We start from the raw sequence: 22,349 nt of genomic DNA, 5'->3' as shown, positions 1-22,349 counted from the left end.
TAACAGCAGCATTGTGCAAAGGTTCCTCTTTCTCCACGTCCTCACCAACACTTGCAGTTTTTTTGTTTTGTTTTTTGGTAATAGTCATTCTAATGAATGTGAGGTGGTACCTCATTTTATTTTGATTTTATACCTTTTCTGAATTAAAAACATTAATCTTGAGAATAATCAGTTACCCTCAAGGAACTGGTAACATTGGAAGGATGAGATCTGAAAGATTAGAGGAAAAGTTGCTCTGAATAAATTGCTTAGCTACTAGTCATGTTTGTTTGTTTGTATTGGGACAGCGTTTTGCTAAATTGCCCAGGCTATCCTGGAACTCAGAATCCTCCTGTCTCAGCTTCCTGAGTAGGTGGTGATTACAGTGGTATACCACCACTTCCAGCTTCAGATTATATTTAGTCAAGTGCACTGAGTTTCAGAAATGCTACCAAGGTGAAAAAAATAAACACTGTCATCTAGGCTGAACTTCCTTCCTCACCCCACCCTTAATTCCTAGCAACAGTTATTGCTTGTACTTACTAATTGCAGTGATGAAATTAATATCTTAGTGGGGCAGCCATTGGTTTCGTAGTGGGATAAGAGTAACTCCAAACTTGGAAGTTGTGAACTATATTCTATCCTTCTGAATTTACCAATCTATTTATGCTTGAGAAGCAATTTAGATGGGACTTTGCTTGTTAATATTTGCTGGAATTTATTGAGTTATAATTTTATATCTTTGGTAGACATAAGTTTGTAATTTAAATCACAGTTAAATGTAGGTAAATCCTCAAACCTAGGATAGAAGAAAAAACTTCTGGTAAATATATAGGATGTGTTACTGATCTTGTCAACTTCTATCTTTATGAGCAGCCTGTCACAAAATTTATATATTGTTTAAAAGCTTTTAAATGTTAGTAAAAAAAAATAGGGAAAAGTACTTTACTCTTGGATTACCTTAAACAAGGTTCTATCCAGTAGCAGGAACTGATCATCACTTAGGTAGAAACCTTCTGAAAAGGTTTTTCCTTTTCTTTTCCATTCTCAAAAGTCATGCACAGAAAATTTGAAACGTTTTTTTCCTTTTAAATATTTAGTAAAAAAAATTCTTTTTAACTTTTTGCCACTTGATTTTGAGTAAAAATGAAAAATATCATTTGGGTTTGAAAAACAGCTAAACTGATTCCGTTTGAATGCCCCTTCTCCTCTACAGCCATACCACCCTGAACGCGCCCGCTCTCCTCTGAATGCCCCTTCTCCTTCTTCTCCAGTACAGGGAATTGAACCCAAGACCTTCACACTGACCTACGTCCCCAGCCCTTTTAAATATTTTTTATTTTGAAACAGGATCTTGCTAAGTTGAAATTGAGCTCTTCTTGCCTCTGCCTCTCAGTACTGGGAGCATGTTTGAACTGAAATAAATAGAGCCATGTGTGGTGGTACACACCTGCAATCTCAGCAGTCAGGAGACTGATGCAAGAAAATCTTGAGTTTGAGGTCAGCTTGGCTTGCATTGCAAGTACAGAGCTGGCCTAGACTGCATACCAAGTAAGGCCTTGTGTCATAAAAAAGGAGAGGGAAATGGACCCTTGATGAGAGACTTCTGGCATACAAGATGAAATTGTCATGGAACTGTATTTCTTTTCTGCGTTTTGTATAACTGGTGCTCGGTGGATGCAAACTCTGGACAGGAGAATCAAAGCATCTTCCGTTCTATAAAACTGATTGATTGATTGATTGATTGATTGGTATGTCAACAGTCTCTCCTGATAAATCCTAATTTTTTCTTTTTGAGCCTATTTCTGAAAATAAAATGATCACTTTTATTCCCTCTGGCTCTTAGGTGGCTCTTTTGTGGCTTCTCTCAGGTTTAGAGGAGTAAACCAAGGTCAGAGGGAGCGGCCTGCAGCCTGGTTCTTTACATTTGGAGGGAAGTATCTGGGCTGTAGTTTTCCTTTTTTTATAGCTTTTTGGTCTTAGCAGATGAAGACCTTAGCTTTTATGGGACTCAGTTCCACCACTTAAGAATTGGCTTGGTGTTCCTAATCTGTAGTGTGGCTAGTTGTTGGATAGGTGACATTTGGGCAACAGAATATGGTTTAGGTGCTGTCTTTAGACATATTGAAAGATAGTTTCATTGTAACTGGGTTGTCCAGGTTCTGTGTGCCATCTGACCTGTTGCTGAGTAACAGGAGAGCAGCAGAAGCTTTATGTAGGGCAATGTCATAAAAGCAGTTTATTTAATGGATTACCCTTCTAAGGAGTTAGGAGCACTGTGAAAAATAGAAGAGGTTTCTTGATGTGTACAGACTTTTGTCTGGGCTTTTTTCCCTTTGTTGCTACTACCACAGATATGTACCTGCTTTCCTGTAGTGGATGACAGCTGTAGAATTTTCTTGCATGAAAAGGCATTGAGTGCACTGTTAGCATTGGTTTGAATTTATACGAACAACATAGGCAGTTTTTATTTCTACGTCTTAACATAATTTCAGACTTACAGAAAAGTTGTAAGAATTCACATATATGTTTCACCTAGATTCCTCAAATGTTAACATTTACTTTATCCTTCTCTCCCCTTTTTAAAATCTGTATACCAAATATAATGTATTTATATGTTTAAATGTGTACATATACACAGTATATTTTATATTTTTTCTGAAATGCTTGAGAATGAATTGCAATCACCCCTAAATACTTTAGTGTATCTTTCCTCAAAGCAAGGACATTTTCTGCCAGATGTGGGGCACAGGCAAACAATCCCAGTACGCTATGAGGTGAGGAAAGAGGAGAGCAAGTTCAAGCCCAGACTGGGCAACCTAACCACTTAGGAAAACCCTGTATCAAAATAAAATTTAAAAATACAAAGAAGGTTGGGGAGGTAGCTCAGTGTGAAGGCCCTGCGTTCAATCCCCACTACCACAAAAAACAAAAACATTTTCTTAACACCACATTGAATATTAAAAATATCAGAGATGAACATTTATTCACTGCTCGTAGCTAATCTCCAGACTTTACTCATATTTGGCAGTCATCATTATAATGTTCCTTGTGGCGAAAGAAAATCTCAGATCATGTGTCACATTGAATTGTCATATTTTTAAAATCTAGAACAGTTAGTTGTTCCTTTTCCTGGCTTTGACATTTTTGAGACTTACAGGCTAGTTATTACGTAGTATGTTCTTCCCTGGCTATTTTTTGATCAGGTTGTACAGTGCTTCATTTTCCCAAAATATTGAGCTCCCCAGTTAGGAAAAAGAGCCTAAGGAGGGAGTGTGTTAGTTACTTTTCTGTCCTTGCTGAGACGAAATACCAGACACCCAAAATTCAGGAAGGTTTATTTAGCTCACAGTTTGTAGAGGTTTCAGTTCATAATCAGCTGGCTTCAAGGCTATAGAAGACAGCAAAAGTACCAAGAGCAAAAAGGGGGGAGAGCAAGCCTCTTTTCCTGGGTTATATTGTAAGCAGGCTACCCCACCCCCAGGTATAGCATTCACATCATCTCTGAGCTCTCCTCCTACGCAGGTTGAGGATGTTTACAGAGAGAGCCCCCAGCCCCCTGCTGAATCTTAGTTAAACTTCTGAATTTCTCAAGTTGACACACAACCAACTATAACAATCCACCCCTTATCAAGGTAGCAACCAGACACATTTCTTTAAACCTTTCCAGATACAAAGACATGCTTATTCTTATCATTTCACAACTTGAACATTACATTAGAACCATAACATTTAGCCTTTGGTTCCCCAAAGCCTCATGCACACCCCTTTATGCAAAAGGCATTTGGTCCATCTGCAAAAGTTGCCAAAGTCCTAATAGTTTCAGCATTGCTAAAAAAAAATCTTAAGTTCCAAGTCTCCTCTGAGATGCAAGGCAAACTCTTAGCTGCAAGTCCCTGTACAAATGAAAAGTTAAACACTTCTAACATTCAGTGGCACAGGATAAACATTTACATTCTAAAAGATACAAACGGGGCTACAAAGCAGTGGGACCAAAGCAAGTCCACAGTCTAGCAGGGCAAACATCTGAGGCAACCTGTGGCAAATTGGGAGCTCCAAAAGGCTTGGGTGGTTCCACCGTTACAGCACTTCTGGTGGTTGTAGCTCCCTCCCATGGCTTCTCTCTTAGGCCAGTGTTGCGCCCCCCCCCTTGCAGCTTTCCTTAGACAATCCACATTCTTGTGTTTTCTAAACTTCTAGGGTCTCCACTGCACCCTTGGTTTCACCCTCACAGCTTCACACACTGCCCTCTCATGGGCACACTGCCTGGCTTCCCAGGCCTTCTGAAATCAGAGTGGAAGCCTTAATCCCATAACTCTTACATTCTATATGTACCTAAAACCAGCACCACATAGATGATTCTAAGGTTTGCTGCCAGCTGGAGCCAGGAGCCAGGCTTTCCTCTCACTTGGCTGTAGGGGTCGAGTCCCTGGATTGCTGGGCACTCTGAATCTAATTCTGAGGAACAAATTTTCTATACTACCACCATTCTCGAACATGGTGCAGCTGTCGCCATTTCTGGAACATGGCACTTTGAAGCTTTCTCCTCAAAGTAAAGTCTTTCACCATGGCAGTTTTGGGGCTGCAAAGGGTGGCAACTAATGCTTATTGTGATGCTCTCAGGCCATCTTTTATATTCTGTTCCTTGAGATTTCCTCAGCTCTGTCTTTGTAGTCCCACAGCTTTACTACAGTTTCCTTTCTGGCCAATCTCAGAACATTTTAAATCATTTTGCTGGGCTCTCTGCTCTTGATTCTCAACATAAATCTGGCTAAAAGCCCTCAACATTAGCCCTGCCACCACCTTAACATTTGACTGCCTTGAAATTTCTTCTGCCAGATTGGTCTGCTGCCCTTAATCTTAGTCTCATGCAAGGTCTCTGGACATGAGCAAAATACAGACAAATTTTCTGCCAAGCCATAACACATGTGTTCTGGAGGCCAACAGCCAGTGCAGTCCTTTTTCCAGCAGAAACCTCCCAAGCCTGGTCTTTATGGGCAGGATTTCTATCCACCTTCTGATCTTCTGATCTCTGACCAGAATCTCCCATACAGCAGCTCTGCTCTTTCAGGCAACATCTCCAAACCTTTCCAATATCTCCCCATAAGCTGTTCCCAAAGGCTCTTGAACCACATGGTCAGGTATAGTCACAGCAACGAGAGAAAAGTAACTAAGACAAGGAAGTTCCTAAGTAGAGATGGGTAAGAGACACAGCAACCAGATCTACTCTAGTGAAATCCTAGCAATGTGAAAACTAAACATTATCATGGTGGCTGGGTTGCAAGGATGCAGCTAGGGTGTTGTCCCTCAGTTGAAGCACCATATTGTAGGTGATGCAGGACCTATGTGGTAGTTGTCCAGAGCTGTATCTCAGTGACCAACCAAGGAGGAGGATTTCTTTTGCATGTTATGTTCTCTCCCCCAGACAGACTTTATAGATCTTGCTTTATTGTTTCATAGCAAACACATTGGCCCCTCTTTGCTGGTGCTATTATAACAGTGTTTTGCAGTAGAATACTTCCTTTCCTTAGTTATGTTTCTCCCCTTAGCGATACATGGGAACAAAAGCACAGGGGTGAAGAATGCGGCAAGCAGAGTCAGACCGTCCAGATTTGATTCCTGCCCCTGTTCTACTGTTAGCTGTGACCTTGGGCAAATAGCTCTACTCTGCTGATTCTACTGCATAGAGATTTTGTGAGGATTAAATATGACTTAGTACTAATTAAAAATTCAAAAATAATAAAACTAACAATTACCAAGTACTTACTATATGCCAGTCACTGTTCTAAGTGCCTTATGAAGTATATTTGCATGTGATATACTTATTTTTTCAGAACTACCTTTATTCATATTCTTTACCTTGTTTAAAACAGGAAATTATGTGTTATGCAAGTATTTTTAATTAATATCTTTAATTTTTCTATATAGCAGATCAATAGCTTAGCAGGTAGAGAGTTTCGGTACTGCTACATCAGATCAGTTTTTCTTTTTGCTGATCCAACATCTCTTTCTTTAGGAATGGGATCTGTTGGGAAATATTACTGGCTCAGTGCTCGTTTCAGATTCTAAATATTAAGGAAATGGGAGTGGCAACAGGAAATGGGAACCAGCAGCTGGGAAAGAAGTTTGTAACTTGATGTCAGTGAACTGGTCTTCACTTCTAGAAGACAAAATTATATGTAACTCATTGGAGGGAAGCAGGTGTCTCAGCATTTTATTTCAGTTTTTCCATTTGTGAGTCCACAATATACAGCTGTTCAGAGCTATAACATTTTCCACTTGACAGTTGTCTAGTAAGTAAGCGTTTTATTTTTAAAGTATGACATGAGTGTTCACATTTTTTAAAGTGCCCTAGATATAACTACTTAAAGATCTTGACACATAAGGTACACGAGTCTATAAATTGTTTAATTCAGTGCTTAAAGTTTTTATAGGCAAGCCCATTTTGTCTCTGTTTTTTTCTTTAAGCATGCTCTGTTAACACAACACAGTATACAAGATGGGATGCAAGCTGTATAATTGGCTTACATTGTTTTAAAGTTATATTTATCATATTAACTTTAAAAGGAGTCTCACTTCTTATTACTCTTGTGTATTTAAGCCAGTGAAGAAAAAGAAGATAAAACGAGAGGTTAAGATTCTGGAGAATCTTCGTGGTGGAACAAATATCATTAAGCTGATTGACACTGTAAAGGACCCTGTGGTAGGTGCCTGGTGGCTGGTGGCCTCGGGGGTAGTGGGAAGGGGTTTAACGCAGAGATCCTCAAGTAGTGATGCATAGTAGGGATGATGGCATTTGTATTTACTGCCTAGTGGTTTTGAAAAACAGACAAAAATCATGATGACCCATTGATAAGGTAGCCATCACCATTTTTGTGAAATCTAAAAATATAGGAAAAAAACCTGTCCCAAGTTTGCTAGCTCATTATTTTGATTTAGTCCACAGATGTTTGCTATGTGACTCCCTTAAGCCTCTGCTTTTGTCTCAGTTTTAAAACCTTATTACTGCCAGTTTCCATTATCTTACTCACTCATAAGTAAGTCTGACATTTGAAAGTCTGGGTTTATACAAGGAAATGCTGAGTATCTCCACATAGAAAGCTGAGCAGGTCACAGCCCACCAAACCCCGAGGATGATGCCTTGCTGTTTCTAGTACCAGTCTTTAATTCCCCATCCAGCTTAAGGACTCATTGTGTGTATAAATACAATGCAGATAGATTTTTTACACATAAAATATTTTGTTAAAATCATTAGTTTTTAGTCTTTTCAGATACGCTGTTGAATTTTGTTCTCTCCCTGGGAGAAACTTAACATTCTGTGTTTTGATTAAAGAAAATTGCAAAGTTACACACCCCTTCCCTTGTACCACTTCCTATCTCATTTCTGTTTTTCTCCACCTGCTCTACTTCAGATATTTCCTTGTTCTCCTCTCTGATAGGTTCTTTTTTTTTTGAGAAGTAGGACTTTGCTTCTGTTTGCTAGAGACACCCTCATGACAGGGAGTGCTTATTACAGATGCGGTACTGTTCTTAGTATTGAGCTGTATCATGTCATGTAATCCTCACAACAATCTAGAGAGCTGTTGTCTACATTGTACAGTGAGGAAACTAAAGTCTGCAGAGGTTAAGTGATTTGCCCAAGAGTACACGGTGTTGTTGAAAAATAAGGAAGGGTTTTTCTTTTGGACCTGGAAAAGACTGAGAAGGGATGGTTGTATGCCAGGTTGTGTCTGGTTATCATTAAAAATATATCACATCCTACTTGACTCAGATTGATTTAATAATGACTAGCTCTGGACTGCCTGATGTTTGAAACTGGCCTCATTAAAAAATGAGTTTTGTCCATTTAAAGTAGAATGCCATATTTTAAAATACTAATTTCAGAAGAATTTTTTAAGTGTGAGCCAGTACCTATGGTAGTATATACCAGGAACATCTTCATACTGCTTGAAGTTTACAGATTGGTGATACCTTACCATTTCTGTAATTTGTTAAAATATATGTATAATAGCGGAGTGTGGTGGTGCATGCCTAATGGTGGCGCATGCCTAGTAAATTCCAGTGCTTGGGAGGCTGAAGCAGGAGGTTTGCTGCGAGTTTGAGGCCAGTCTGGGCTACATAGTGAGTTCAAGGCCAGCCTGACTACATAATGAGACCCTATCTAAAAAAAATTTTCTTAGTTATATATATTTACTGATATGTAAGACAGGTAAATTGAAGTAGATGAAAATCTGCACAGAATCCTTGTCCCCTGTGTTTAAGGTGATCAGGCTTACTCAAGAGTCTGTAGAGATATCTGGTCTTGATAAAGCCTTTGCAGTTTGGGGCCAGGGAAGAATCATTTGTTCACGGCTGCTGCTGGGTTTTCTGCTTGGGTTCTGCATTGTTCTGGCAAAGCCCTGTGTGTGTGTGCTGTGGGCTGTTTCTTAGGTAACTTTAACTTTGTCCTTGGGCAAAAGATACTAGCAATAAAGATTTCTAAGATGATTTTTTTAAAAATGTCTATAACACTTTAAGCTGTTTTTCTCCCAATTTTGAAAGCTTATAACTGCCAGTTTGCACTACTTTATTTTACTCACAAAAACCTGACATTTAAAAGTCTAGATTTCCATGAGGAAGTATTGAATATGTTGTACTCATTAAAGATTATAGTACTTTTTAAAAATTCGTAATGTATGATTTTGGGGGAATGTGTTTGCCTTTGTAGGGCCAAGTATTTTTTAATGGTCTCTAACCAAGGCAGTAGTGTCACAGTGTGGCCTATGGTAATTTTACAGATAATTGTTTTCTTCTTACACCCTGAAAAGACCTGTATTCAGTTCCTGAGACTAACAGAAATTCTGTCGAATGCATCTTGCTTGCTAAACCTAGATGAAAATGTCATTCACACTGGAATACTGTAGGGTATAAATCTTTTATAACCATTAACCATTTGGTCAAGACCATTGGTAGGCTTTTCAGAGAATGCTTCCTGTTTAAACAATAACAACAAAAAAACTTTATTAATAAAAATTTCAGCCATTTACAGAAATTACCTGAATAATATAATGAACCTCCTGTACATGTCACTCAACCTGAGCAGTTAATCAGTTTGTGGCTGGCCGTGTTCCATCTGTGCCTCTACCTCCCCTACCTTTCCGCTACCTCCCACATTTCCACCTATCTTGAACCAAATTCTAAATGTCATAAAATTTCCAGAAAATACTTTTGAATTGCTCTTCCATCTTGTAAGATTTGGGGATGTATCGTTGTGGCAGAGGCAAATCACATTTATTACTGTCTGAATACCTAAAAAAGCGTTAATATTCTCTCTTGCAGTCAAAGACACCAGCTTTGGTATTTGAATATATCAATAATACAGATTTTAAGGTGCGTATACTTTTTCTTTCTGGTGTGGTATTGAAGGAGGGTGGAAAAGTGATGCTAAGTGCTACTGAAACTAGAACACAAGCAGACCAGGGATATCATTGGTGAAAGTAGGAAATAACAAAGTGAATTCCTGTTTTTTTTAATTCCTTATATCATCAGTGCAAGATACAGAAAGTAGCTGTAGTTCTAGCATTTAGTAAAGTTAATTTCTTTACCCTTTGCTTTGCTTGCTCTGGTAGTAGCTGCTCAGCTGGGTCTAAGCTGATACCTCATCTGTAGCACTCCTGTTTTAGACAACATAGTTCTAGATGGATGATAACTTCAGTTTTCGTAAGAAATCTTACATTGCTGATAAGAAGGGATAAACTGATGTAGGGCTCTTCTAAAAGAAGCAGTGTATTGGATTGGAGCTATCAAATAATGATACATATTTAAAAAGTCATTATGTAAGATTTTGGGGGAATATGTTTGCCTTTGTAGGGCAAAGTGTTTTTTAACGGTCTGTAACCAAGGCAGTAATGTCATAATGTGGTATATTGATGATTTCACAGATAATTATGTTTTCTCCTTGCACCCTGAAGAAACCTGTATTCAGTTCCCAAAACTAACAAAAATTCTGTCAAGTGCACTGACGCTCAAATAATATGTGTTCATATAAACTGTACAAAGCAGGTGGTACCAAAAACCTTGTTAAGAGTCACTGCCTTAGAAGAGCCCTATTCTGGTAATATATATTTTCTTATATTTAAAATGTGTATTATTTGAGACAAAATTTTTTAAAAGCATGGTTTAAACTTTTTTCATATACTGAAACTTTAACTTTTCACAAGGTTTTTGGAGTTCATCATACTGGTAGAAACCCTTTTGAGGCACAGATTAAAAAACAATATTAAAATAGTATTGGTTTTCAGAGACATTCAGAGGATGTCTAGGTGGTTATAACTCTGACAATGAATCGGACTTGAGATTTTGTTCTGATACAAGCTGGAGACAAAACGAAATCCACAGTTAAAGATGCTGGTATCAAAAGTGATACTTTGGATGAAAATAAAAGATCCTTGGCCAGGTGTGGTGGCATATGCCTGTAATCCCAGCACTGGGGAGGCTGAGCCAGAAGGATTGTTGCGAGTTTGAGACCAGCCTGGGCTACAGAGTGAGCTGAAGTCCAGTCTGAACTGCAGAGCAAGACCCTCTCTCAAAAAGACCAAAAAAAATAAATAAATAAAGATACTTATCCCAACATTTAATGATCTTAGGTAGGGCTGCGAATATAGCTCAGTGGCATAAGTGCCTGCTTGGCAAGCGTGAGGTCATGAGTTCGATTCCTGGTACCACAAAAAAAAAAAAAATCATCTTACGCAATCACTCTAAAATAAGGCTAGTTAGTAAAAAATAAGTGAAATAGAGATTTTCACTTATAAAAGAATAAGCAAGTTTTATATACAGTATAGCATTTCCCATATGTAAAAGAGATTCCTGCTAATGTGACTCCTTACAGGTGAAGTAGTGAGCTCTTGAAAGTGGGATTTAAAAAAAAGATGGGACATAAATATTTTCATTCAATAACATAGTGTCACTTAGCTGGTAGGGGTCTATACCATGTAGCTTATCCTGTGAAATCACCTAGATTTATCAAGGCTTACATATATGAGTGGGGATGTATAAGTATGTGTTAGGGAAATAGATAGGCTTTAATAAAACAAAACATTTTCCCAATGCAAAAGATTAAAGGATAGCCAGGTATGATGGCACATACCTATAATCCCAGCAGCCAGGAGGCTGAGGCAGGAAGACTGCCATGAGTTTGAGGCCAGCCTGAGCTGCATAGTAAGTTCAAGGTTAACACTAACTGCATAGTGAGACCCTGCCTTTAAAAAAAAGATTAATGAAACATCATAGTACAGTTCCCTCTGGCACACACTGTAATCCCAACTACTTGGTAGCGGGGGTAAGGCAGAAGGACCACAAATTTGAACCCAGCCAGGGACCATAACAAGACCATAAATAAGTGAGAAAAAAGTTTTTCTTTCATTGCTAATTCCTAGTTTTGATTGCTAACTTGTAATAACGTCTCTTTTTCTCACCGGTTGCAAATACCTGTGCTTCGGTGTTCACATATCAAATTTTGCATGTCAAATTCAAATGTCAAATTTCACTTCAGCAGTTTATATTTCTTGAAAGTGACATATGCCCAGTTGATGTAACAACATGCTGTAATCAGCTGGCAGAAATTCTTATTCCCTGGGAAAAATCTCATTCCTCTGGAATCTTATCCCTTAAAGGAATATTTTAAAGAAGATGTGCATTATCTAAAAGCGTTCTTCAGCGGGATAGATCGTGGAAGTGGGTGTTTTTGAGGCTTGCAACATCAAAAGCATCTTTATCTCACCTTCCCAATTTATGTATTTGCTGGGGAATAGAATTTTAGGTTACAATTCATAATTTCCTCAGTTTTGAAAAGATTGTTTCAGTACTACCACCGAAGCCATTCTGATCTCATTTTACATGATTTTTTCCCCCTTTTTTCTGGAAGCTTTTTGGATTTTCCCTTCATTCCTATCTTCTAAAATTTCACAATGATGTGCTGTCCTGTTGATCTCTTTCATCTTTTGTTCTGGATACTTGCTGGGATTTTTCAATCTAGAAACTCTTATCCGGGGCCGGGAATATAGCTCAGCAGCACAAGGGCCTGCCGGGCAAGCGCAAGGTCCTGAGTTTGATTCCTGGTTACCCCCACACACAAAAAAAAACAACTAAAAACTCTTATTCTTCCATTTGAGAAAAATATTTTAATGTTCTTTGATTTTTCTTCCCTTTCTTCTTTGTTCTCACCTTTGAGAACTCATTCAGATATTAAACTTCATGTCTTAGAAGTGCATTTCAGTCCTTTAAAACTGTGTCGTATTCTTCTGTGTTTTATGTAATATCTTCTATTTCCACATCAATAATATTATATTTTCTCCCTTTAAGCTTTTTCTCTGTTTTTCTCCCAAATCCTTTGTGTGTTTGTGTCTCTATGATAAACTGTCTGAAATGTCATGATTCTTGAATATATACTCATATTTTAGAGTACTGCTCTAAGATGTAGTCATTTCCTACCTTGAGGACACACTTGACTGCTGACATCCTCATAGTGTCACACTGATAGCTGTGAGGGTGTTATAGAGGCACTCAATTACCGCTCCTATTTTCTTTGGGGGAATTAAACCTGTTTGAGTTTTAGCTCACTGTTTACCCTCAGCAACATCTGAGGTCATCCATTTCTGAGCTTTTCTGTAGTTCTTCAGCTAGAAGCTCAGCGCTGCTTGATCTCCTTTTCTGTTGCAGAGTTTTTAGGCTTTTTGGTCTGTTAAGTCAGCTGGATATGTTTTCTGACCTCAGAATGTCGTATCTTCCACTGTCGTAGTGGTTTGGAGTTTTCGGTTTTTTAATAAGTAGAGTACTAGGGATTGAACCTATAGCCCTCACATTGAGCTGCATCCCTAGCCTTTTTTTTTATTTTGAGACAGGGTCTTGCTGAATTACCCTTATATTTGCACCTCTCAGAGAGTGGGTATTACTGGTATGCAGCCCCACTCCTCCCACACACTCAGTTTTTGAAAGTTCTCCCCAGTCCTTTTTATTGTTATTTTGGGAAGCTCTGGGTAGAAGCAGGGGGGTTTGCTTCTGCCACAATTAACTTGAAGTCTCCTTTGATTGTTAGAGCCCTGAAATTTTAGTCAATTTGAAAGATCTTTAAATCAGATAGGTAGCAGATAAGTATTTTGGAAGAGCAAATTGTGACAGGAATATTATTTTCTTTTCCAGATAGTATGACGGGACACAAACAGGGTAATCAGTTGGCTTAATATCCTCATGTCCTAAGGCTTTTTATTTTGCACTGTGTCTTACTAGGAAAGTTTATTTTTGTTATTTGTTTGTTTCGTTTTTTAATCTTTTTCCTTTTAGTGTAAACTCTTATAAGTGATTTCAAGGTATTGCCCAAAGAATGTTTGTGCGTGGCTTGGTGTAAGGGTAAATCAGGGGGAATGCAGCTCAGTAGTAGAGCATTTGTAGCATGTTCGAGGCACTGGGTTCAGTCCCCTATACCGCACAATAAAACAGTAAGACAGTCTATAGCCCATTCTTTTCAGTAACCTTATTGGCACGATTGGTAACCAATTGATCGGTAATTTTCTTTCATTGTAGAGTCCTCTGGTTTTGGTATCAAGTTTATACTAACGTTATAAAATACACTGGGGAGTTTTCTTTGTTCTAGTCTTGGTATCAAGTTTATACTAACTTTATAAAGTAAACCGGGGAATTTTCTTTGTTCTAGTCTCTGAAAGTATATAAGATAGGTAAATCTAGGGAGCTGTCTTTCAGGGGTTGGGGAAGACTTTGAATTGCATGTTCCTTTCTTTTCTTTTTCTTTTTTGTCTGTTAGATACAAGAGTTTTGCTGTGCAGTTCAGGATGGCTGGAACTCACTTTGTAGCCCAGGCTGGCCTTGAACTTCCGAGATCCTCCTGCCTCAGCCTCCCAAGTGCTGGGATTACAGGCATGAGTGACCATGCCTGGCCTGTTTGTCCCTTTTTGAAACATGCTATAAGTGAGGGCTGAGAATGTAGCTTGGTATAAGAGTATTTGCTTACATCTGCAAAGTCCTGGGTTCAATCCCTGATACCCTCTAAAACTGAAAACATGCTGTAGGACAGAGGTTTTTCTAGGTTTTCTACCTCTTGTGTCTATTTGGGTAATAATATATTTCTAAAGTTATTTATTTACATTGGCATAAAGTTGCTGATAGAATTCTCTTAAGACTAAAAATTAACGCATTTGTAGTTATGCTTTCCTTACATTTTACATATTATCTGAGCTGAGTGTGGTGGTACACACTGGTAATCCCAGAATTCTGTGAGACTGAGGCAGGGCTGTTGTAAGTTCCAGCCTAGGCTTTGCAGTTTGGTACTTTAGCAAAACCTTATCTCAAAATAAAAACTTTTAAAAAGATCTGGGAACATAGCTCAGTGTGAAAGCCCAGGTTTCAACCACCAGTACTACTAAATAAATAAGTAAACATTATCTATTATCTATGCCTTTACATTCTTTTTTAAAAATTGAAAGCAGTTTTGCTGAGGATCTCATACTAATTCTTTCAGAAACTCAACTTCTAGGTTTATTCCCTACTTTTTCTATTCACTCTGTGCTCCTGTCTTACCTCATTTTCTTCCTTCAACTTCTGCTTACTGTTTTTCCTCCTGTCTTCAGTTGCAGTCAGTGCAGTTGATTTGTGGATTAAGGGTTTTTTTTTCTCAAACCTTTTACTTCAAAAAATTTTAGCTGGTGTGGCAGAATATGGAGGATAGCCACCACAAAGTCAAGGCTAGCTTGTGCTAGAGAGCAAGACCCTGTCTCAAAAAAAAATTTTTTTTTAAAACCTACTGAAAATGACAATGCATACCCAGAAATCTTCTGCCCAGATTTACTGGTGGTTGATATTTTGGCACATCTGCCATTATTTCTCTACCTCCCCTTCCTCTGTCTTCTTGCTGAGTCATCTTAAAATAAGTTGCAGATATCGTCGTACTTCACTCCTGAATATGCCAGTGCTGGAACTAGGTCATTCTCATCCAATGCTGTTAGTACACACAACCAGGAAATTTAATATTTGTGCTATAATGCTGTCTAATATGGAATCCATTTTTTAAAATTTATGATTGTTATTGTCCCAATAATGTCCTTTCAAGCTATATGTTTGAATGTATGGTTTAGGATCCATTTGGGTTTTTAAAAAATTCTTTTGCTGGATGTGGTGGTACACACTTGTAGTCCTGCTGCAGCAGGGGGACTGCAAATTCAAAACCGGCCTGGGCAACATAGCAAGGCCATAACCATAGTAAGACAATAAAAAAATTCTTCTTTTATTTTTAATCCCTAATTTGATTATAGAAAATGTGATCTATACAATTTGAGCATTCCTAACCCCAAAATCCAAAACTGAAATGTCTGTGTCAGAGTTTTTGAGAACCAACATGGCATTGCAAGTAGAAAATTGAAACCACATCGTGAATCTTTGTTTCCTGCAAAAATTATTTAAAATATTGTATAAGAGTTGGGCATGGTGGCACACACCTATAATCCCAGCATTTGGGAGGCTGAGGCAAAAGGATTTGCTGTGCTTTCAAGGCCAAACTGAACTACATAGCAAGGCCCTATATACCAAAAAATAACTAAATAAATAGCCCTCAGCCTGTGTGTACAGGTTGTATATGAAACATAAATGAATTACTTCATTCAAATGCAAGTATAAAAATAGTTGTATCTCTGGACATCATAGACTGAGCTCTGCATATGAGAGGACGGAAAAAATATGAAACTTCAAACACTTCTAGTCCCAAGCATTTTACATAAGGAATACTCAAGCTATATAATGTTAACTACTTGGAATTTCTGAAAGTTTATCTTGTGATTATAATGCATGGACATGTTTTATCCCACACGTAGTAGTTTAGTTCAGATCTTCTGTGGTCTCACTAATTTTTCCCTTGTATTTAAAGGTACTGGTTAGGTCAGTTTCTACTCAGAACCATCAGGTAACATTTCATATATGTCAGTGTTACAATAAAAAGATAAGTGGTGACACTTAGAACAAAAGACAGCACTTCAAAATGAGTGGGAAAAGCCAACCTCTAAGGGCTAGAATGGGTAGCTGTTGCACACCTGCATCAGAAATGTCTCGAGAGGGAAAGTGGTTCTATTAAGACCTGCTTTTCAGTTTGCTGTGCCTTTGGAATAGTATAAATAAAAATGAGTAGACCCCCGCCCCCCAAAAGAAAAGCATCATTTGGACTGTGTAAAGATTGATAAGACACTCCCAGTGGGCTTTCTCCTAAGAAGACTGTAGATTTACCCTGATATTTAGGGGCTTTCTAAGTCACACACATTGTGGTAGACCTGAGCTAGCTAAACCTGTGAGTTTAAATTGATTTTCCTGAATTGGGAACAAATGTACTATGATTATAGGTTATTAACATTATTTTCTCATTTCTTTGTAAGTCTTTAAGAAAATAAGTGATGTTTTTAGGTGATTGGCTCTAACTTTTATTTGCTTGGTGAAAGGCTCTAAAAGTGTTGACCTTGGCTTTAATATTGATCTTGGGGATTGATTTACAAAGTAGCGATATCTAAACTGGTGACTCTAGCATTAAAACACCGCATTTGCTCACACTTTATATCCCTGTCCCCCCACTTTTTTTTCCCCTCTGCTTGGGGAACCTGGGCTTTCTGCCCTCATAGAGTGAGCTGTGTACGTGAGAGCCAGGTGCACTCTGTGTGGCAGTCAGTGGGGAGTGGGCTTTGGGTCTGGCTGGTTGTGATGCGGCTGCTCCTCTCCAGCATCTGAAGGGCCCTGTGTGTCCGTGCAGCAGAGGTGAGACCACCCTTGGCCATTCTGTGGTGTCTGTGATTTTGGACCTAGGGTCCCTGAGCCTGATGATTAAGTTGCAGTGTCTGCCATCCTTTCTCAGACTTTTCAGAGTTTATTAGAAGGCCTAAAGAGTTTCAACCACATGCCCTTCAGAACTGTTTCTAGGAAAAAGCTAGTATGTTTGAGGCTTTGCAGCAAACATGTGACTGGTGAGTACTTTCTTCCTCTCCACCATCTTAATCTTCCGGGAAGCATAGGTTTGCTTTGTGTTTAATAAATCACTTCATGAAAATGTGAGCGAAGCTAACCTCCTAAAAACATTCTGTGTTGCTCGGTTGATGATGTTTTCCACATTGCTGGAGGGAAAGTGGTTCTTGTCAAGTTTCCCTAATTTGTTGCAGACTCTTCTATTTCTTGCAAGACAGTTTGTGTCTTATTCCATTGACTGGTGAGCATCATAAAAATAAAAACATCTGTATAGACAGAGGACCACCATCCTTGGTGTGAAGTAAATACACTGTTCCGCTACATAGAGCTGAGAATGGTCTAAGAGTTCTATGTGGAAAAAACAGGGGTACAGCCTTGTGGCACAATGGACCCTTGCCATACTTAGGGGGTGGGGAAAGTTCAGAGATCTGGAATCACTAAACTGGTGACCATCACCAGCCCCAATACCCAGTTCCCCACTGTCGTGTATATGGCAGTGTGGAAGGAATGTTGGCACTGGGCTCTTAAAGTGAAGCAGCCTTGTGTTTACAACAGAGCGGAAACTTACCTCGAGAACTTTGGGTCACTGCAAGTGTCCAAGTGAGGAATGTTAACTCGGGGGTGCTGCTCTTTCCAGTGCCCTGTGAACACCCAGATGGCAAGGAAATGGCCTAGAGCCTAGAGAAGGTAGAGGCCAGCGTCTGCTGTCCAGAAAGTGGGTGAGAAAGGATGAGTTTAACATTACAGGTTGAGGGGAAGGGGTGCTGGAGAGGGAAGAGTGGATGGAACAAACACAGGCTTGTGTGGTCAGAGAAGAGGAATCTGAGGGTTGTGTGGGAATCAGAGCTACGAAAGTCACAAGAGGCCAGGCTGAACCCTGGAGAGGCCTAAATTTTAGACCCAGGAGTCTAAATGTTACAGATGTAACTTGGTGTCCTTACGCCCAGCACTCCTGTGATGGGAGGATGAATGGCAGCCAGTCACGCAGGACTGTGTAATGTATAAAGTCTAAGCACTATTAACAAAGCTGGTGTCCTGTATTAAATAAAACGGATACTGGTTGGAATAGCTAGAAATACTATGTTGGCAGTCCAAGGACATTTATCTTCATACCTTACACTGTTTACAAAGATGCTTGGTAGATACCACATGATATGAAAGAGAAGCCTTTCAAATAAAAATCTGGATAAAGTAGCCTGTATCAGTTTTCTGGAAACAAAATACCCCACCCCTCTGAGGTTGAAGAATTTGATCTTTTCTCTTTCACGGGCTGTTTATTGACTTGATGTTTGGTTTAGCACAGTCTCTGCAAGTGATCTCCACACCGAAGATGGTATCTTAAGCCTGTATCTGTGTTTTCCGGCTATGAGTTGCCACTGAATGCTGGCTAAGAAGTGTGCCTTGCAGAGCATCGCTGGGAGGACAAAAACCCAGGGTTTGGTTGTTATGGAGCTGGAGGCTTTTGTTATGGAGGGTTTGGTTGCTGTGAAGCTCTCCTGAGCAGAAATGGTCACGTATTTATGCCTCTGTGCTTGAGTGCAGCTCAGCCCTAGCCAGGATCATCCCCAGCACTGGGGCACCTTTGAGACACCCATTGTACTGGCCTGTGCAGTTCAGTTCCCTGCAGCTGTGTGAGGTTGATGAAACCATGTATTCTTACTAATCTGGAGAGGAGAGTTACTCTTACTTTCTGAAAGGGAGAGTAAAAAGAGAAAATAGCCTATTCCTCCATACTTACACGTGGAACCACTTTGTATTATGCTTCCATATTATTTTTATAGTAAAAAATATGTGTGGTTTGTATTCCTGCTTTACACGGACACGTTGTTCTGTGCTCCTTGGAGAGAGACTCCCTGTGCTGCCTGAGTGCTGCCTAGATTGATGGGGAGAGACACTACTTGGAGTTGACTAAATATCAAAGGTGGTGGTATAGTTTTTGACAAGGGTTTATCATGCTTTTAATGAACCTTGTAGTCTGATTCTTAGAGATTGATTTTTTTAAACTCTCATTAGGTGGGTCTTTGGATTATTAGTAATGAAAGTTTTCATTTGTATGTCATTTTAGCCTGTGATCACTTTTGGCACCATCTTTTCTTCTTTCCCCTTTTTTCTTGCCCCTAAAACATGAATTAATACCTAGGAAACATTCTTTTTTCCAGATTGGAGTTGGTTTTGGGCAAGCAGAAGGCATAGGTTTTTTTTTTTTTTTTTTTTTTTTGGTTTTTCTCCGGTACCGGGAACCGAACTCACGACCTTGCGCTTGCCAGGCAGGCGCTTTTGCCGCTGAGCTAAATCCCCAGCCCCGGCATAGGTTTTTTGAAAGTCTTTTGCCATCTGCAAACACTAGAGCACCTCATTTTTCTCCTGTTTCTTTGATGTGCAGTAAGAATATGAGGACAGTTGGAGAACTTAGACTTTACAATAATGTAATTGTGGTTATTAAAGTTACGGTGTGCCAGGCATGGTGGCAGATGCTTATAATCCCAGCACTTGGGAGGCTGAGACAGGAGGATCTCCATGAGTTCGAGGCCAGTCTGGGCTACATAGTGAGTACAAGGCCAGTCTAAACTACATAGTAAGACCCTGTCTCAGAACACCTAAAGAAAGAAAGTTGTGGAACACTAAACAGCAAAGATCCAAGTTGGCTTAAATGTTTTCCTCCTATGAAATAAATGGACGGACGGATGGATGGATGGATTTATTTCTTTCTCCTTTCTTCTGAAGATTGAAGTATTAGATTTCTTATGTTTACCATTTATTCCAGGTCAGGAAGTAAAAAGCCATGAGATTTCTTAGTAACTTAAGGACTAAATTTACAGATAATGACTGAAACTTAGGCTGACAAGATGCAAAAAGACTAACTTTGTGTTTTCTGCAATCTGTTTCAGCAACTGTACCAGATCCTGACAGACTTTGATATTCGGTTTTATATGTATGAACTACTTAAAGTAAGTAGCATTGATAAACAGTGCGCTTTTTTCAGGCTCATTCATTAAAGAAGTGTTTGAAAGGACAAAGAGAACATAAGCAAAATATTTTCTGATACCCAGAGTATTCAGTGATAGAGTTTACTTTACGTTGAGGCCTCTGTCATGGGATCTCACGTGGAAATTTTCTGGTAGAGTTGGGAAGGGGACCAAGTCAAGGGGGATTAGGGTTTTTGTGCCAAAGATTTGAACCTGTCATAGCTCTTGGATTTTCTTTTTGCCACTTAATATTACTTCTAGTTTTCCTTATATAACAAATGACCTGAACTTAATGACTTTTAAAAAATGATTTGTTGTTTCTCATGATTCCATGAGAGTTGTCTAGGTGATTCTTTAGATCTGGGCCAACTTGACTATGATAGCATGGTCCAGGATGGCCTCATATCTTCATGTATCTCCCTGACATAGGACAGCTGGGTTCTCATCTTCCAGGAAGTTAGTCCAGGCTACTTCCCACGATAGTCTCAGGTTCTTAGCAGCAAGATGGGCAGTTTTCAACCCTCCGTCTGTGTCATGTTTGCCAGTGCCCTGTTGGCAAAGCAAATCATATGAAGAAGCCTGGCTTCCAGGAGTATAGAAATAACGGTTCTTAATAGAAAAGTCACGTGTATGGGAATAGCAGGCATTTATAGCCCCCCCTTTATATTCATATCTTTCAGCATCACCTTCTTGAATGAGACTACCAATTCTTTCCCTCTAGCCACAACTACTATAGTTAATACAGGGGATCTAGTGGGTATGACTTGCTAACCGTAAAGCATGATGAAATTGTGAAGTATTACTGAGTATGAAGCAGTGAGCTTCTGTAATCTGTCTAGGTATAAAAATCAAAGAATTCTAAAAAGATTTATAAAATGGTATGAACCAGTGGGTTCTAGGGGAACCCAATGAAAGTTAGGAACTCCTCCACCCAGAGTGCATGTATTGCATAAAGTTTTAGGGGGGCCTTGGATCTTAGTTTAAGAACCTCTGAAATAAGATATAGTTGAAAAAGATCGTTATTGAAGAAAATTGCCAAGATGGAGTTTTTATGGGGTTTTGAAGAGTTGTTTCAACAAAATACCAAATTGAATCAAGGCTGGAATTTAGAAAATGGGAATGTAAAGAACTAGCCCTATGAAATGAATGTTTTCTCGTGTGAGTGCTTACACAAACCACATCATTAGAGAAAGACAAGGGTGTGGACTTAAGGATTTACTCTGTGTCTACTGGGTCTTGTCAGTAAGGTAAGAAAGATGAAGGAGATACAACGGAACTAAACCTACCTCTTTCCTTATGCTCTCCAGACTACATGGTGGTGCACACCTGTAATCCCAGTGCTCCAGAAGCCGAGGCAGGAGGGTTGCCATGAGTTTGAGGCCAGCCTGGGCTACATAGTGAGTTCAAGGCCAGCCTGAGTGACATAGCAGTACCCTGACTCCAAAAAGAGAGAGAGAGAGAAAAAGAAGACTCCATGCAATGACCCCATGAGAGCTAACTCTCTTTGAGATTTTGCAGTTTTTAGCCAGCTAAATTTTTATAACCTGGCACATTCATTATTCAATAAAGACATCTCAATAATGTAGATCTGCACGAGCTGGTCATGCATATATCTTTCAATGCCTGGTGTCCATCCTGCTTCCTAGTGGTAACAATAGGCAGAAAGAACATACATCTTCCTGCTAATGAGGCTTAGAATCTAGGTGAAACTTGAAAAATGTCTTTCATGCTTAATGGTTAGAAACTGTACCAGATTTTAAAGCTGAAATAATTCAAAGAATTTAAAATCATGTCGGTAACTCTGCAGGGAGTCTGACTAGAGAACTCAGCAAAAGAATTAACTACCTTACAGTATTTGTTCAGCCTTTGCTTCCACCAGATATTTTTCACATCCCAGGCATTGTGGTTCTAATTAGTTGATTCCTCTGGCAAAGACTAGGCAAAATAGCAGAATCAACAATGTTAAATTTTCTCTTTGGAAAAAAAGAGTTGGGAAGAGTAAATACTTCACTTTCTATTGAAAGTGTAGAAGCAGCCAAGGCTAAGGGCCCCCACATTATCCTCAGTGACTCCCAGAGGCTTTGTGCAGAGTGGTCTGATTCAGATTTGAGGAGGTATGCCCTCACACACTTGGTTTCGTAAGGCCCTGTTACAAAGGCATTTCGGAATCCTGCTGCAACTGTCATAAAACAAAGAAAGTGAATGAATCTTAAGTGTACATAATTTTGGATTTTATATATTGAAAACCTTTGCTCATGTGTATGTAAAACTACATTATCCAATATAGTAGCTGATTCCAGTGGAAGCTGTTTTAATTAAATACAATTAAGAATTTAGGGGGCTGGGGATTTAGCTCAGCGGCAAAGTGCCTGCCTGGCAAGCGCAAGGTCGTGAGTTCGGTTCCCGGTACCGGAGAAAAAC

The 22,349-nt window shown here is 39.2% G+C and overlaps 1 protein-coding gene across 1 annotated transcript in view; it reads left to right on the top strand.

Moving 5' to 3' along the window:
- The window catches only part of Csnk2a2 (casein kinase 2, alpha prime polypeptide), a gene marked incomplete at its 5' end in the record, with an annotated part of 41,107 nt that overhangs the window by 6,000 nt on the left and 12,758 nt on the right, over positions 1-22,349 (top strand). The window contains 3 exon segments of the mRNA XM_005388434.2: positions 6,581-6,682; positions 9,298-9,348; positions 19,851-19,910. Of these exon segments, the coding sequence (XP_005388491.1) occupies positions 6,581-6,682; positions 9,298-9,348; positions 19,851-19,910 (213 nt within the window).

Source organism: Chinchilla lanigera, unplaced genomic scaffold (assembly GCF_000276665.1).
Source record: "Chinchilla lanigera isolate Chin_1 unplaced genomic scaffold, ChiLan1.0 scaffold00032, whole genome shotgun sequence".
Lineage (NCBI taxonomy): Eukaryota > Metazoa > Chordata > Mammalia > Rodentia > Chinchillidae > Chinchilla > Chinchilla lanigera.
Note: the sequence above shows the minus strand (reverse complement) of the source record. Positions and strands in the feature narration are given on the sequence as shown.